At 45.7% G+C, this 17419-nt stretch overlaps 1 protein-coding gene across 2 annotated transcripts in view; it reads left to right on the top strand.

Moving 5' to 3' along the window:
• Nucleotides 1–1203: 1203 nt before the first annotated feature.
• The window catches only part of EBF2 (EBF transcription factor 2), a 263272-nt gene continuing 247056 nt past the window's right edge, over nt 1204–17419 (top strand). For both annotated transcript variants that reach the window (XM_082200462.1, XM_082200461.1), the window contains exons 1-5: nt 1204–1931; nt 8024–8180; nt 9627–9690; nt 11772–11827; nt 12142–12215. In XM_082200462.1, the coding sequence (XP_082056588.1) occupies nt 1801–1931; nt 8024–8180; nt 9627–9690; nt 11772–11827; nt 12142–12215 (482 nt within the window). In that variant the 5' untranslated portion in view covers nt 1204–1800. The remainder of the gene's footprint in view (nt 1932–8023; nt 8181–9626; nt 9691–11771; nt 11828–12141; nt 12216–17419) is intronic.

The following is a 17419-nucleotide window of genomic DNA, read 5'->3' on the forward strand; positions in this document are numbered from 1 at the left end:
CAGATGGTCTCTGAGTCCAGATTTGCATTCATTGTCTTGAAATCTGTTTTCGCGTTGGTGTTATATAGATTTCAGGGGCAGATCTATACCCCAGATCGCAGTACAAAAGGAACAGGGGGGTGGGTGGGAGGTAAATGACACCAAGCCAGCTTAATTTATATAGAGATGCTATTATTTCCAGTAAAATGAGCGTGGGTGGATGGCGAGGCTGCAACGTTGGGTCAGTATGTTTTGCATGATTCATTACAAAGAAGTTTTGTGTCTCCATGTGTGGGGACACACACACACACACACCTACGACATATATGACAAGAGGACTACAATCCTCTGCACGCTTACTTGAGAGTAAGTCCTTCTGGAAGCTGTGGCTTATTTCTGAGTACATATGCATAGGATCGGACTGCAAAGGGCTAAAGAACAACAACCAGCCTCGGGTTTTTTCTGAGAAGTGGGAGCCCGATGTGTGTGAAGAAGCGGGGGGTGCCTATATCCAGATCCCGCGAGCTGTGAAACGTTTGGAAGATGGATCGAGATGTATGGCTGGATCGCCTCTTCATCCCCACCTCGAGCACCCCCCAACAAACTGAGAATTTAAAAGAAGTATTTCGCTGCCCCATCCTATGCATATCTACTGTACTCAGAAATAAGCCGCTGCTTTCAAAGGGACTTGCTACCGAGTAAGCGTGTCAGACTGGGAGTCCTACCCCTAACTCACAGATAGCACATTGCTGGGATCTCTTTCCCTCTTCAAAGTCTTTCCTGTTTCCCACCAGACGCGTGAAACGATCTATATGACACAGCAACAGCAACACATTCTTAATTAATTAATTACTACTACTACACTATAAAATGGAACACGGGGGGGGGGGGATGGGACGGCGCTCGGTGGAGGAAGATTAACATTTGCGGCCGCAGCCGCGAAGGAAGCCGACTCGGTCCTCTTCTTCCAGAACCAGAGGTTAACAAGCCGCATACAAAGTATTTGGTAAGCAACTCGGAGAGGCGCCCCGCCCTCTTCCCGCGCCCCGCCCACCAGTTGTTGTTGTTTTAATTCCGCGCTCCTTGTCAGCCGCCGCCGCGGCGGCCCGCGTGTATCAGTTTGGAGACCGAGTCTCCCCTTCTCGCCCAATGGGGCGACACTATGCAAATAGCGGCGCCTTATTTGGCAGCGCGCTCCGCCCCTTTTCCTAGGACGTTCTCTCCCGGCGCTGTAACCCATTCATGGGGAACTGGGCACCGAAAACCAGCCGCGCTTTGCGGGTTCAGAGGCTGTAATCAGACTCTCCTTAGCTGCGTCGCCTCCTTTTCTTTTCCCCATTGATCCCCGGCTGCTTTTCTTTTCTTTTTTTCCTCCCTCCCCGCCCACTTTCCTTCCCCTTCCTCTTTTTCCTCGTGGATTAGGGAGCCGTCAAGGCGACCCGGGTGTCTCCGCCGAGCAGGTGATCCCTGAGGCTGAGCAAGGACCGCGCTGTCCCGCGTTCTTCGGAAGATGATCGCCAGCCTCGGAAGGGGCTGATCAGCGCAGCAGCAACAACTTCGATCTGCGAGAAGCGAGAGAGGGACGGAAAACTCGCGCAGCACCCCCGCCATCACTCCTTTATCCCCTTTCTCCTCTTAAAGTGTCAGAGCAGCAGCAGCCCAGGTCCTCCTTAAAGACGGAAGGAGCCCACTCAGGCCAACTTCTTGGGATTTCTGCGTCTCCTTGTTTTGAAGTTTCAGCTTCGTCCGGAAAGGGGAGCGCGCGTTGCGGGGGTGGGGGACACCGTTGTTTTGGTTTGTGTTTTGGAATAAACTTCTCCAATGTTTGGGATCCAAGATACTTTAGGAAGAGGACCCATCCTGAAAGACAAGGTGCTGGGCTCGGAGATGGATCCTGTCCGGTCCTGGGTCAGGAATGTCGGCGTGGTGGACGCGAACGTCGCCGCTCAAAGGTAAGTGGACCAAACCCTGAGTCTTGAAAAAGAAAAAAAAGTGATGATGATCGCGACGATTATTTCCTTTGCTCCTCGTAGTTCTCTCCAAATAACCCGTTAACGATCCGCAGTGACTCGGGAACCGCGGGAGGCTTTTGCTGTGATCCCGGCGATTCCACTTTATTTATTTACGTTTTAATGCACTCGTGATAACCAGGACCAGCTGGGGAGATCCCGCATGCTCCAAAGCTACGGCCTTTCCCCTGGTGGGGGCAGAATCAGTGTAATACCTTTTTTGCGAGGGTGGGAGTCGCTTTAACTGTGAAATCCCAGCGATGTTTTACCGGAAAGCAAGTGCCACTGAGTTTTGGGGACTTTGTTCCAAGGAAGTCTTCGGCTCCTCCGAAAGGAAGATGAACTGAGCTTCAGGGGTTTACTTCCGAGTACTTTAGCGGCTTACCTACATCCCAAGGATCGTGCTGTTAGCCCCCACCCCACCCCCCGCTTAAGGAACAGGCACCATGGGACATGTTTGCAGACACTTATAGGGATGCTGTTCTGTTCTTCTGCAGTTTAAATGCTGTTAGGTGATTTTAGGCTGCAATCTTGCCACCGCCACAACCAGGATGCTTTTCCGCCAGCAGACAGGAGGACCATTGATGCAGGCGGTGAATCCACCGTTCTGATCTTCCCTGGCCCCAATTCAGATAGCGCTGCTGGACTTAGGGCGCTCATTATGCACCACCCCAACTTGAGGTGAGAATGTGCATTGCTTCCTTTACTTCAGTGAGATGAGCTAGCCCCACGCTTAATCGGCGGAGTGGGGGCCCTAGACCTCTGACCCCAAAACCTTGCCCTGTCGCCATCGCAGTTCATACACTCAGGAGGTTCGTCTGAAATCACCTTTCAGCATAAGCCCCTGAAGGATGGAGGAACTTGCAGATGTTAATGCAGAGTATCTTCTCCAGGTTCTCCCAGCCTGGAGCTGCATGACTCAGTTTAAGTAAAAAACAACCACACCGCCTTTTAAATGTATGCCACACTTCAAAGCCCGGATGCTAAAATGTTGCGGGGGTGGGGGAGAGGGGCACTATGCACCCCACTTTACAGCGCAATTTTAACCATGTCTACTCAAAAGCAGATTTCAGTGGGGCTTGCTCTGAAGTAATTTGGGGCAGGATTGCAGTCTTAAAATGTCGGGGGCGGGCGACAGGGTTGCAAGCAAATCTAATGACCCAATCTGGAAAAACTAACAATCTGATAGCTACAGTGTAGTTGAGCCGAAGTGAAGCGGATTTAAAGCGAGCGGGGCTGCGATCCTAAACACACATTTTAAAGGGTGCAATCCTAACTCCATTTACCCGAGAGTAAACCCTCTTTGAATTCACTAGTACTTAACTTCTGAGTAGGTAGAGTTAGGGTTGCGCTGTAAATCTAATTGAAGTCGATGGGATTTACTTTGGAGCAAGCAAGCTTAAGATGAGGCGCCATAAATATATAATATATAACTAGGCAGGACATGACATTCCGGTCAATGGAGCGACAATGGAATTGTGATGGGGTGTAAAGATCTGAAGTCGGCTGAAGCTCTACTGAAAGTAAACTCCGCTAAATAATAACAATGCGTATATACCGACGGGAGTTTCAAAGAAATCTGTGTCCTAAAACGGACCATTGATCTCACTTAGCAACCCGCACACTCTGTGCAAGGCCGACCAACTTTTAATTCCGAGTCATGTAACAAATGGGTTTTAAGACCGAGCGATCCCAAATGCTCTTAACCCGAAAAGAAGATCCACAGAAGGAAATGTGGAGGAAGGGTGACAGGAGAGAGATCACTATGGATCCCAGGCTTTAAAAGAGCCGCGGATCTTTCGTGGCTTTAAACCACGGCCTTCAGGAAGGGAAGCTGACTAAAGCCGAGAGAATCCGGAGGCTTTAAAGCTCCGTTTCCGAAAAGGAAAGTCACCGGCGCAGGAGCAAACTCCATCGGCGCCCAGGCTCCGCCGCGCTTTGATCGGCCAGCTGCGCCAGGCAAATATCCTAGCCCAAACCTAACGGGTGCTTACACAGAAGTAATTTCTGTTGAACTCAGACTTCTCGAAAAGAGTGCTGGAGGAGGATCGCAGCCCGAGGAAGGTCTAAAACTCCTCTCCAAAGACAGAGATCCACCCCGTGTCTCCTTCTGGCGGCTCTTGGCTTTAGGAACCGAGACACCACCAGCTGCTAACTCCTTGCGATAGGTTTGCTTTCTAAGAAAAGCGGGAGAGGATGAAAACCAGCGCGCCGATCCTGGAAACACGTCCTTGCAAATAAGTTCCAGCGATTCCTGCAACACCTGCCCGACAAGGCAGACACAGGCTTGAAGTAAGCCGAGACTTTTTTGTTCGCATTGAGGATTTTTCGTGAGGTTGAAGTCGTGGCCTGACAAGACCCTCATGCAAAAGGTGATTGCCGGGAGCCGCTTCCACTGACACCGATCCGTTTAGATCCACCTAGGTGGAACTTGCGCGTGTGCTCCGAAGACTTTTTAAGGCGGCAAACCCGCGCGCGCTTCTTCGCAGGACGGCCGCCTCTGGAGTTTGACGGGACTTTTTACCTAACGCGCATCAGCGCCAGTCTGCAGGATCACAGCTTTGCTAAGTGGATTTCCTTCCTAAATCAATTTCCCAATAGATCTGGAATCTGCAGAGGAGAAAACCGGAGACGGGTCAGAACGGTGCTGGGCTCTAGGAGTAGGAAAAGTTTCTGTTCCTAGGGAGATGCCAGGATTTTCCGGGCTGAACTGGAAGGCAGGGAGAATTAAGTCTACCCTGCAAGAGAGCGAAAATAAACATCCATCTTCTCTCCAGGGCCGTCGCCTCCCTCCTCCTGTGAAGATCGGCTTTCGCTGGGGGAGGTTTCCCCCCTCTGATTGTTCTAACAGGTCTTCCCACCTGGAGGCGCAAAAACAAACAACCGCCCCAAACTTTTCAAACTCCGTTGAGGAAATAATACTCTGCCGTAATGAAATGAGGAAATAAAACTCTTCTTGTCCATACGGAGTTAACTAAATTCAATGGAAATGGTTTTTTTTTAAAGGGAAATAGAATTTTAAATGCCTTTCCAATGCTCTTAGACGCATGTTTAAATTAACAGGAAGTCCCATTAAACTTTCTGGGATTTATTCGAGGAAGTGAGGTTAGGCAATTAGACTTGCCTAGAAAATAAAGTAGGATTTTTGGATCTTCAAATAGTCGCAAGTGTCTCCCCATTTTCCTCAGTGTTGTGATAGAGCAATCCGGGGTTAATTCGGGGATTTAAAGCGGGGTAAACCAAAATTAATTCTTGGTCTTCAATACATGCTTGGAAAGTTATGTCCCGCCATTTCCTGCCAATGAATAAACAGGCTGCCCCAATCCTGAACAAACTTCCTAGGTCAAAGGGTGTTGCCTGAGCACTTTTTCCTGGAAATAAATCCTTTTGCTTTTAGTGGGAATTATCAGAATTATGTTTTTAAAACGCTGTAGCGTTGACCGTTCTTCAGACCCGACCTTTTGCATATTTACTGGGAAATAAGCCCCACGGAATCTAATGGGGCTTCTCCCCAACGTAAACGGGCCTAGAACAGGTAATCATGAACCAGTAAGACTGCCTGCACCCTCAGACTGCAATACATTTACCTGTGAGCGAATCCCATTAAACCAATGGGACATACTTCTGAGCAGGCATGTCTAGGATTGCGAAGTTAACATGGGAGGAAGTCCCAGTGGGATCCGTGAGATTTAGAGTAAACCTTCATAAAACAGGGCAGGAGAGCGAAGCAGGCAGCAGGCCGTAGTAAAAAGTCAGTGCTCAACTCCTATTGATTTGCACAGTTAACAACGGCAGCGGGGGCTATTTAAAGCGGGAGGGTTTACTCTGGACGATATGCATAAAATCCGTGCAAGAAGAAAGGGATTTGGAGGGAGGAGGGGGAGTCAAATATACGATCCTATGCAAACTTAACTCCGAGGAACTTACATGTAAGCGAAGAAACGGATTGGATCAAATGAGAATCTATTCCAGTGAAGGCGCCTAGCCTACAGCTGCTGAACACGCGCCGGGCCCGGTAGTATTTCTCTTCGCTTGTTCACTGGTCAGTGAGCCACCAATCCTAAACGCCTTGACTTTGGAGCCAGCTGGATGGGCCTGCCTTGTCTTGGAAGTTTCGTCCTGTTCAGCGGTCCCTCCTCCGAAAGCGGGGAGGTTGTGAAGGCGACAGGTAGGCGCCTTGTCTACCTGAAAGAGTGCAGAGTCCGCTGAAAGCTTGGCTACTTGCTTTTCACTAAATTCGTTGAGAGGATTGGGGCTGCCAAGAGGGCAGTTTTAGACAGCAAAGCGCTTACCTGGCTTGCAAGCCTCCAGCACGACTAAATTTCCGAATGACCCTGCGCCGGATTGCATTGGCAATTAGGAAATTGCAAATCGTGCCATTGACACTATCGACGCCCCGGGCTTAAGCGAGCACTTCCTTTCGCAGTTTCTCCGAAATCGATGAACTTTCCCGGTTCAGCGCTACACTGTCCTCCTCCCGCCGCAGCGCCCCTAAGCGATGCGTTTCGAAACGGGGCAGCCATATAGAAGGGGAGGGGAACCCTCTCGCATTGATCACCATCCATTGATCCGAATTGGGTTCTTAACGGGAAGCGCACAGAAGTCGCTTCGCTGTTGTTTAACAAGACAGACCCTTTCCTCACCTCCTCCCGGGACCAGCAACTTGAAAGTAGTCCACTGAGCCTCAGGCGTCGCGGGTTGGCGAGCTGGATCGGGTCTAAAGCGAACAGGGACCTTTGGTGGTTGGGAATGCTTATACCAAGCTCTTTTGCCCTGGGCTATTTCTCAATGGACCTTGCTTCCTAACAAGACCAGGCTGTTGAGAGGGAGAAATGAACGGATTTGCGTATGTTTGAAGGCTGCTGGCACCCAAGAAACGAAACGGATTCGGAGATTTCCCGGTTCTTCTCTGACCTCCAGCTCCGGAGCTTCTGTTTAGTACTGGTAAATCACCAGGATATCTTTTAAAAACACAAACACCACAACTCCCCCCCAAAGTACCCCAAGAATCATTATCCTTCACCTTCAGCTTTCCCCGAATTAATGATAGAAAATGTTGGCGAAGAAGATGAGAATGAAAGTCACCAGGCGGAGCCGGCCTTACTGTTAGACAGGGGGGAGGCGGCCCGGTCCGTGCAAGAGTTGTTTTGAGGTGGGTTTTTTTTTGGGGGGGGGTTGCAGCGTTAAAGATTAGCAAAAGGAAAACAGCTTGCTTTATTTTAATTCTGATTTATTTTAATTTTGTCTTACATATATTGCAATGATAAAATGTGGAGGATATTCTGCCTCCCAGGCACGGGAAGCGGAATATTGGTGGGGCCACCTCAAGCCAACCGTGCTAGAATCTGAGGCGGGCTTCTTGCAGGTGAATCGTCTATTGGGGCTCCTTCCCCTGTGCTGCTCCCCGCCCCGGTCCCCCCCCATGCCCACTACCAAAAGTAAATAAATAAAAACAACCACATTGTGACACCTTAAAGGCCCTGTCAAATATCTCTTGAGGCAGAAACCTTAGAGTCCCCGATCCGTCAGACGCCTGCAATGTTTGCTTTCTTTCTGTCGGGCACATATTAACGGTTAGCAACCGGGCTAAAATAATTTGGAAATAGAAGAGGAGGAGGAGGAAAGAGTTCTTGCATTTGATGAAAAGAACTTTAGCTTTCTGGCCGAAGAAACCTGTTGGTTTTTAAAGTGTCACAAAACTCGTCCGTCTCTCTCTCTCTCTTTGTGACTGAGTATAGCATGCGGAAATGAAAGTAACGGCCGGATCCTGTGTTTGACTCTGAAATTCTCAGTGGCAATCCTGTGCCTGCTTACTGTTGGAAGGAAGTCCCACTGAATTCAGCGAGACTTGCTCCTAGGAAGCGTGTATGGAGGACTGCAAACCAACGTTGAACTCGGATGCGCGCTGCGTTGCGAGGCCCACCGGGCGCAGGCATAGGATCGCGCTCAGCCGCGGCGCCTATTTTACGTCCGTTCACATTTGCTCATTCATTCCACTTCTCTCCCTCCTTTTTCCCCTTTCCTTTCTTCCACAGCGGCGTGGCTTTGTCGCGAGCCCACTTCGAAAAGCAGCCGCCCTCCAATTTGAGAAAGTCAAATTTTTTCCACTTCGTCTTGGCGCTTTACGACCGGCAAGGGCAGCCCGTGGAGATCGAGCGGACGGCGTTTGTGGACTTCGTGGAAAACGACAAAGTAAGGCTTTTATTAGGCTTGATCGCTCTCTCTGAGCCCCCCACCCCACCCCACCCCAAAACCCCTCCACGTCACCCAACTTGTGTCTCGCTCCTTAGTGTTAGCGCAATTTTTTAAAGAGACAAATCAAGCCGAGATGCTACCGACTTCTAAGAAAACGATCGCTAGAATTGGGGCTTATGAAATAGCGCTCAGCTGCACCCTCAAGCACCCTCGGATTGCCCTTTAAAAATCAGCAGCAAAAGCAGCTCCTGCTAATTTCTAGGAACTGAATCTTCTTGGCAAGGATTGATTTATCAGTTTCTCCCTGGAGTTAAAAAGGCGCAACCCACTGCCAGGAGGTTCTCCTGCGCAAAGCGCCGATCGAAATACACCTGAGCCCCGCCAGTGCAGCTCCCGTTCATTACTACCAGCTCAAGAGAACTTCCTCTGAGCCGGCCTTGCTGGTTGGTTTCATCCTGGGCTCAGAGGCTTGTCAGTTTCGCTTCCTGCAAGTCTTGGAAGCCTTCCTGCAAAGCGGCCCGCGATTCTGCCAGAGTTAAGCACTTCTGCAGCAGGCGCCTAACCTTGTTCGTTCAAAAGTGCGCCGTTGGGTTTACTCTCTCGTAAGCTTGCTTAAGAACTGCACTCTTTGCGCGATTCCCAACAGGACTTAGAAGTCCTTAACTTTGGCGAAGCTGATGCTCCCCGCGGCTACTGGGCATATACGTTTAAAACTAGCGCCCTGCGTTTCGTTTGTCGAGTTATACTGCATATCATTAACCGATGGGATCTTCTCTGGTCCAGTAGGTGACTGCTGACGTAATTTTAAAATAAGATGTTAAGTCCTCCTCCTTCCTTCCTTCCCAGCACTTCTCCCTGGGCCCTTCTCCCCCTCCCGTCTTTTTCCAGGGAATTTCCAGGTCAAGTGCTGGAAAGACTGAAATGAACCCTCTGCTAAAATTTCTGTCTCCAAAGCCCCATCATCCCGGATCGCCGGTCCAGGAGGCAACATCACGTCTCCATCAGTCGCGGTTTAAAACACACAAACACACTTATTTTAGCGAAACTAAACTACACAGGCTATCGGCGTCAGATTTTAGAGGCAAAAATTCCGTCCCGGGTCAAGGCAAGCCGGAAATGTCCGAGCAGCTCTCCGGAGTGCAAAAGTCCTCCGCATCAAATTCTCTTTTTCTGTAGCACTTAAGGAGAAGGGGTGGGGTGGGGTGGGCAAATCTTGGGTAACTCTTACTTGGAAGGACAATGGGACTGACTTCCGAGTAAACCACGGATCAGCTCGACCAGCTCAAGAAAGGGCTCATTTGCGCCAGTAAAACACTTTCCTGCTAACCCAGACCCCTATGCACACTTACTTGAACTACGTGGGACTTGCTCCTGAATAAAAATAAATGGGATATTGCGCCGGCAACCCTGTTTGAATCAGTTCTCTCTTTCCCTTCTCGGCAGGAACAAGGCAACGAAAAAACCAATAACGGGACCCACTACAAACTGCAGCTTCTTTACAGTAACGGTGAGTCCCCTCCCTCTGGGGTTCAGAAAGAGCGATGAGAGTATTTGGGGAGCTCGTGTTCTAAAGGGATAATGTCTTGATTAAAGCTAAAATCAGAAATTTTACCCCCACCTCCATGTTGAAGTCAGTCCGAAAGAGAAATAACTGACACTGGTATGGATGCTGGTCCCAGTTCTGCCACAGGTAAATACGATTGACAGGTCAGTAATGGTTTCAAAAACCTCACAAACTCATATGACCCGAAAAAGCAACAAGGGACCAATACCCGATGCACGTATTCAATGGGAAACTGCTTCTTTTAATTCATTTGTTAAAAAATTGGAAAAAATAATTCACCTCCAGTAAATAGGTTTGGTAGGTCTCATTTCATTTCATTTCTTTTTTTAAACTACTGAAGCCTGTTTAATCTGGAGTAGCAGCAGGGCGATAGAGATGCACGTGCTCATTGAGACTAGTGCCTATTTCAATCCAGTTCTGAAGCTTCCTTCACCAAAACAAATCCCCAGAATTCTTCATGGCTGAGGTGGGGGAAGTGTCCAGCACTCCAGCCACTAGACCACACTGGCTCTCAATAGATAGTGAAATAAAACGGCTAGCACATTTGTAAAACTAAGCAGGGTCTGGTATGGTTTCAAATTGGGTGGGGGACTGAGTGTTGAGAATTCCTGCACAGCAGGGGGTGGACTAGATGACCCTCAGGGGTCCCTTCCAACTCCACAATTCTTTAAAAGACTGGCCGTTGCATAAAGTACATTGGGCTGGTGTTGTGAATAAGTGTGATAAGCTGTTCTGTTCAATTAACTCCTTTTGAGGTTGCAAAGAAATGTTCATGTTAGGCCACCACTCCGTTCACAGCATAGGTTGCCCAGTCCACTGGTGTGTGTGTGCGCGCGCGTGCAACACTTGCCTGTTCCTGGGCACCAGCAGCCCCCGCCCCACCACTCATTTCGGCAGCTTTACTAGATAAGAGAGAAGAGAATGTATACTAGTGCTGTACCTTCAGTACCTTCAGTACCTTCAGTTTCTTGAAAGTTTTCTTCCTTTGCAAAAATGGCTTCCATTTTTTATTTTTTGCCTCATTTTCAGGGAACGTTCAAATTTTGGTTGGGTCAGCATTTTTATGTTACCTTGTTGTGAGGTGGCCAGAGGTGGCACACCCATACGTCTGGAATTTCCCAGACATATGCAGAATACTGCAGTTGGAAGTGGTGTCTGGGCAGAAATCTCTAAAATATCTGGAAAAATCTGGACGTATGGCAACCCAAGTTGGGAGTGTTGTTCGGGGTGATTTTCCTTAAAAATAGCTCCAAAACTTCAGGTTTTTTTTGTTTTGCAAATTTGTTTGAAATGTGGCAACCCTCACATATATTCCTTTCCACTAAACCTCCCCCCCCCAGCAGTTTGCAGACTTGCAGGCTCATGGGAGGAGTTGCCACATGATGTCTCGCTCTGGCCTTTAATTCAAGCATAGGAAGGCTACAGGGTATAGACCACTGGTGAGATGATTTGTAGTGTGAAAGAGAAGATACAGTACTCTTGCTTCTTCTTCTTCTTCTTTTTCTTCTTCTTTGGCGATCACTCGTAGCCGAGTAAGATTGTCTTCCCTAAACACGGTTTTAACAATGCAAGCACACCTTGGACACTTAAAAAGGGAAGTAGGCATTCCACTCATTAGAATGTCACTGAAATTTTCTCTCCCCTTGGATAATTTTCAAATGCAATTTCATTTCTCATTAATAGAAGGGGAATGGCCAGGGGGTGGAGGAAAATGTAAGAGCAATTTTCAACTCAGCACCAATGAATATATCGATCTAGATCTGTTTGGATCAGAAGAGGGATCAAGTGAGGATGGAGCAGGAATGACTTTAGAGCAGGAGTGGGGAATTGGTGGCCCTCCAGATGTTGTTGGGGACTTGAACTCTCATTTGCTAGCCTGGCCAATGGCCAGGGAGGCTGGGCATTGCAGGCCGCCATCATGGTGAGGGCCACAGGTTCCCCATGCCTGATTTAATGACTTGGGGAACTAATCCTTTGGAACTGTCTTATTTTTATTCTATCATGTTCTTCAATGTTCCCTGTAGGTGTCAGAACTGAACAAGATCTCTTCGTTCGGCTCATTGACTCAGTCACAAAACAGGTAAGATCAAGCAAATTGTCTGTCTCCTGCCCTTTAATTTCCCTACCTACTTGAATTTCTTCCTAATCAAAGCTATGTCTGTAGCATTCTAATCAAGTGTTGGTGTTTCTCATATTCAAACTATTTCTAGTGAGATTTTTTTAATGCATAGATTGCCTGCTATGTGAAAAAAAATAATACTTTCAATAATCAGACCTGCTTTTCTCCCTTTCTTTTAAAAAAATCAATTAACATAATATTGCTACTAATACATGCTGCTGCTGCTACTACTACTGCTAATTCCCATCTCTCAATGCTTGTTCACATTTCTATAGCCTATCGCCTATGAAGGACAAAACAAGAATCCAGAAATGTGCAGAGTTTTACTCACCCATGAAGTTATGTGCAGGTAAGACAGCTTCCGTTATTTATGTGTCTGCAGCCACCTTGCAGAAGCTAAGCAGGTCTGGGTCTGCTCAGTGACAGAACCCATGAACCCCATGTATTCTACTTTAAACTCTATAATGGAAGAAAGGCAGAATATCAATGTACAGTATTAAAATAAAGCAACCCCTTTTCATTGGTGCAATGTGTGATTTGCACAATGAAAGGGGTGAAAAGTTTGCATTATTTGTGAAACGATACTGATCATATAAGTCCAAAATAAATTTTTAACCTGTGATCTTCCAGTTGCTATAGAACAACAGCTCCTATCACCCCGACTTCTTGGCCCTGCTGGCTGGGGCTGATGGGATGATAGGAGCTGTAGTCCACCTGGCAGACCTCAGGTTCCCTCTTCCTGGGCTTCAGGCAGCTTCTCCAGCTCCAGCCCACTCAGCCTTATCTGAAGATAGTGGGATCTGAATGTAGAATCTTTTCCATGAAAACGTGTTCTTTACCATTCAGCATCCATGGACTGTGCTGTGGACTCTATGGAAATAAAAGTTGTGGAAGTGTGCTTTAGCATCCAGCTGTGCATCTATTAGACACAACCAGTTTCAGGCTTGCTGAGTGGAAAATTTGATCGATAGATTCCTTTAGTTGACACTTTTTGTTATTTTTCCTGGAAAATCTGTCAGATTACCACTGCAAAGTTCTGCATGGGTGTACACACACACACACACACACACACACACACACACACACACACTGGGCTGTTTCCAATGTAGTGCTGTGTTAAAGACATTTAGTGGTATATTGGTTCTGCTGGTGAAATGGCTCATGCCAGCAGAACGTTGTTGCACAAGTAAATGCACAAGCAGGTTGCTAGTAACTTAGTTGCACGATGGATTGTGCAATCTGTGGTGCGACATGCTTCTGCTAGTGCTGCTGTTGCACTGGATTCCTCTGTTATACCACATTAAAACTTGCCCTTTTGTTAGCAAGCAGAGAACATTGAATTCAGCCCCTAAAGGTTGCAATCCTATACCCACTTACCTGGGACTAAGCCCCATTGAGCTCAATGGGACTTACATTTAGGATTGGATGGAAATGTTCTTCCTGAGCTTCCCCCTCCCTTGCCCCTTGCTCCTGTGTATAGGTTAGCATCACAGACGTAACCAGGATTTTTGTGGTGGGCAGGACTTGGGGGGGGGCAGGACCAATGTGATTGGTCAGGTAGTTAAGTATTTCTATTGTTTACTTGATCTAGGGGGGGTAACTGCCCCCCTGCCCCCTTGGCTATGCCCATGGTTAGCATGCTCCACTTCATGCATTAAAAGTGTGGATATTCCTGGATGCACACTTGCAGACAAATGAGTATGTATATCTTACCTATCTGGTAACTTTTAACTTGCTTTCTAGTCCCCCTTTTCATTTTTGCTGCAACTTTTAACTAATTCATCAATTAGCTTTGATTAAATTAAATTGAAAGTGTGTGTGTGTGTGTGTGTGTGTGTGTGTATGTGCCAGCAGATTAACTGGGTAGTAGGTATTAATTTTTTTTATAAAAATTCTGCAATACAATTACTTAATGAAATTTGAGGGTTGCAGGCACCATATTAGAAGACACTTGGGGTGGAGTAGGGAGATTGCATCTTCTAAGCAGGTTTACACTGTAACACAGGTATGCATGATCTAAAATCAATTTCCTCTTCAAGCATGAGTTTGTTTATTCATATGCAAATGTACGCAGCTTTAATACAGCAAATATGATGAACTGATTCATGGCATAATCTTATCTGTACATACTTGGACATTAAACTCGGTGTGTTCAGTGGGGCTTATTCCATACTATGTGCATCTAAGATGGCAGCATATGATTTCTTTAACTGGGTGAAAGTCCTAGTTGGCACATGACAATGCAAATTGGCAGTGATCTTTATGTTAAAGCTGCAATCCTATGCACACTTCCCTGTTAGTAAAAGTACAATGGCTGTACCCAGTGTTAGTCTTGCTCAGAGAAGACCTGATGTAATTGATGGACCTAGCTAACTTGGGTTCATCAAATTAAGTCAGTTTATTCCGAGTGGAACTTAGCTGGATACATCCCAATGAAACTTACTTCTGAGTAAAAATGCATATTCTTTGAGTGAAGTTGGTTGATGGTATTTTCTTCAGCTGAGAAACATGAGACCAATCTTGATCTTAGTCTGACTCCATTGTCCAAGGGTTTCAGGTTTTTTTTAGTCTAGCAGTGCTTGACCATATGTGTTTTCTCTAGTACTTAAAACTGCTAGGTGTTGTGCAAAAATTAAAATTAAAGAGGGCCCTTACAATTTTTCTCTAGATTCTAAAGAGATCACAATTGATCTCAATACGTACATGTTATTTCAAATGCTGACATGCTTTTTCTTTCTATTTAAGCCCCCCCCCAAATCACATGAATTCTGTTGAAAGTTGTGTTCATGTTCTTCATAATCAGAAAGCTGGTATATCAGTGAAATTGTGGAAAGAATGCATCCAAAAGGATAACAGTGGCTTTGTATGTGTGAAAACAATAGGAATTGTTGCATGCGTTTTCTCCATGTTGGTCTTCAAATATTTTTCATTATGGACATGCACAAGCATGTTTATTTTGGAAAGTGCCATAGCTCAGTGGTGGAACATTATTTTGCAAGCAGAAAATCCCAGGTTCAGTTCCTGGCATCTCCAGGAAAGGTTAGGCAAGTCCCCTGTCTGAAACCCTGGAAAGCCAGTTAGTCAATAAACAGTAGGCGGTTTAGAGATACATAGGCAAATGGTCTAACTCTTATTTCTCTAAGTCTGTGTGCTCTTTATCAGACCATGTGGCTGTAAGCAAGTCTGAATATGAAGGCTGTATTTTTGTCAGTCTTATGCCATTGATAAATGTTTTACAAAGTACAGAAGGGCGGATCTTAACTGAAAGAAGTTTACAATCTAAAATCCTCCAAGCAGAAGACAGATGTAATTGTTCTTGTGTTTGTTCTCTCTCTCTCTCTCACACACACACCCACACCCACACCCACACCCACACCCACACCCACACACCCACACACCCACCCACACACCTACACACCCACACACCACATTGTGTACTATCTTGCTTGGCAAAGACTTTGGAAACTTTAAAAGCTTGCCGCAGTCTTGTGTCACTTTGGTTGATCCTAATGAAAGTATTTCCTAAGTTTGGTTTTGAGGTTTAAAACTGTGCCAGGATTGTGTTCATGGCATGGTATTAATATCTGAGCATGATCAGTGCACATAAAATTCTTAGGATAGCAGTACAAGAATGTTCCTTTGTGCAAGGAGAAATCCTCGCACTGACAAAATGTTCACTTTAGTGCTACATTGAGTACAACCCAAAGTGCATCAAATTTATATGTGCTAAATACGGTTGACACAATCCAGCCACAATGGAGCACATTTAACTCACATTGATTTTAAGGGAAGAGTTAAGCATGTGTTTAAATCCCTTCTACTGAAATAAATTGGATTTAAAGGCAATTAACTTTTGCTAGGTCATACCAAGTAAAAGTAAGCCAAGTTTCATTAGCTAAATATGCTTGGTCCTCACAAATATGGGAGGGGGAGGTAATTTTATACAAAATTTAGTGACAGAGTACAACTTGACATTAATATGATGTTATAATTAATTGTTCATTATCTCAAGCACAGTGTTCCATTTTGTGGGACAAAACTCATGCTTAATTTGTGTGACTGTGCGGGTAAACATAGCATCTTTTTGTGTGAAATCTTTTTCCTTATCAGAGAATAACACTGTATTCTGGTCATCAGTTAGGAATGAGATGTTCAGTGTGTACTTTACTTTTGGACTTCAAAAGAAGTTTTACAAATAGGAAAGCATTTCCTGTGAAATGCTTTAACACAAGCATGATTACGTAAGAAAAAGGGGGTAATCTGACATTTTATAGATTCTTCTCGTAAGGGTTATAACATATCATAAATGGAAGCTAGCATTTTCCCCACATTGCCATATCACTGCTCATATATTACATGAATATGCAGGCAGAACTCTTGGGCTCTTATGCCTTGGCTTATACATCAAATGCTTTGTATTAATTGTGATGGCAAAAAAGGCTCTCTGGTTATAAAATAATTATTTGTTAACATGTAACCACCTTGCTTGATAGATTAACTGAGGAAGAATGAGAATTCTCTGATGTCCTTTCAATGTAATGCGTGGATTAGTGAACCAAATCAAGAGCTCTCTATAAAAACCTTAATCGGGTAATTTGAGCAGAAGTCTTTATGTAGACATAACTCTTATAAATTGGATTTTTTAAAACAGAAAACAACAAAATGAGCATAAGGATGTATTTCACTTGGAATAAGGTTTGATATAACCTATTGAAGCTTAGTTAATTTTGACACTTTTATTTTAAGCCCAATAATCAGATCTCACTGTGAGCTGCTTAAGAAGCAGCATCAATTTTTAAAGCTCCTAGTTTAGCCTGCATTAGTAACAGTATATCAAAATTTAATGTACTGTACTAGCCTTGCTGTTCAAGTGGATGCCCATTGTCTTTGAGTGACAGGCCTTGCTTTTCAGCCTCAGTCAGAAGATAAACATCTTTCTGGTTTGTCATATGGAACTGCACGACTATTCAGCTCAAATGCAGACAAGTGTATCCAGCATCCCCTACATCTTTCTCCGAGTGACAGATGCGAGCTTAGCAGGGATGTTGTCTAAATATTTATGCAGATGCAATGATGTGTCACTGGTAGAAGAAGGGGAAATCTCTGTTTCACAATAATTAGTGTACTTGTTTAGTACTTGGAGGGTGGAGTCAAGCTGTTGGTGTTGACACCTTAAAATCTTTAAAGTGTGCTCTGTGAAGCTTCATTGATTTAAATGAAACTTCTACAGAATATAGTTCCGATGGGAGAAGTTAGAAACATAAGCCATCGATCCTCTTAGCTGAATACAAACGTATGCAAAATCTTTGCTCATATGATGGATAAAAATAAGGCATTTCCCCTCCTGGAATAATCCTGCCTCCCCACTCCCCAGTCTTGCCAACTATTCACTAAGAGGAAAACTGTTTTGTTTTGCTGTTGCCAGAAAGCCCCAGTGCCCTTGATGCTCAGGGGGGTGAAAAGGTATTATAATGTGAACAGAAGTAGTCTCGGGGCCTACAGCTGGCTAATAACAGAGTTGCATTGAGTGCAAGCGAGACCCACAGCTGTGAC

The sequence above is a fragment of the Podarcis vaucheri genome (assembly GCF_965113315.1).
Source record: "Podarcis vaucheri genome assembly, chromosome: 15".
NCBI lineage: Eukaryota > Metazoa > Chordata > Lepidosauria > Squamata > Lacertidae > Podarcis > Podarcis vaucheri.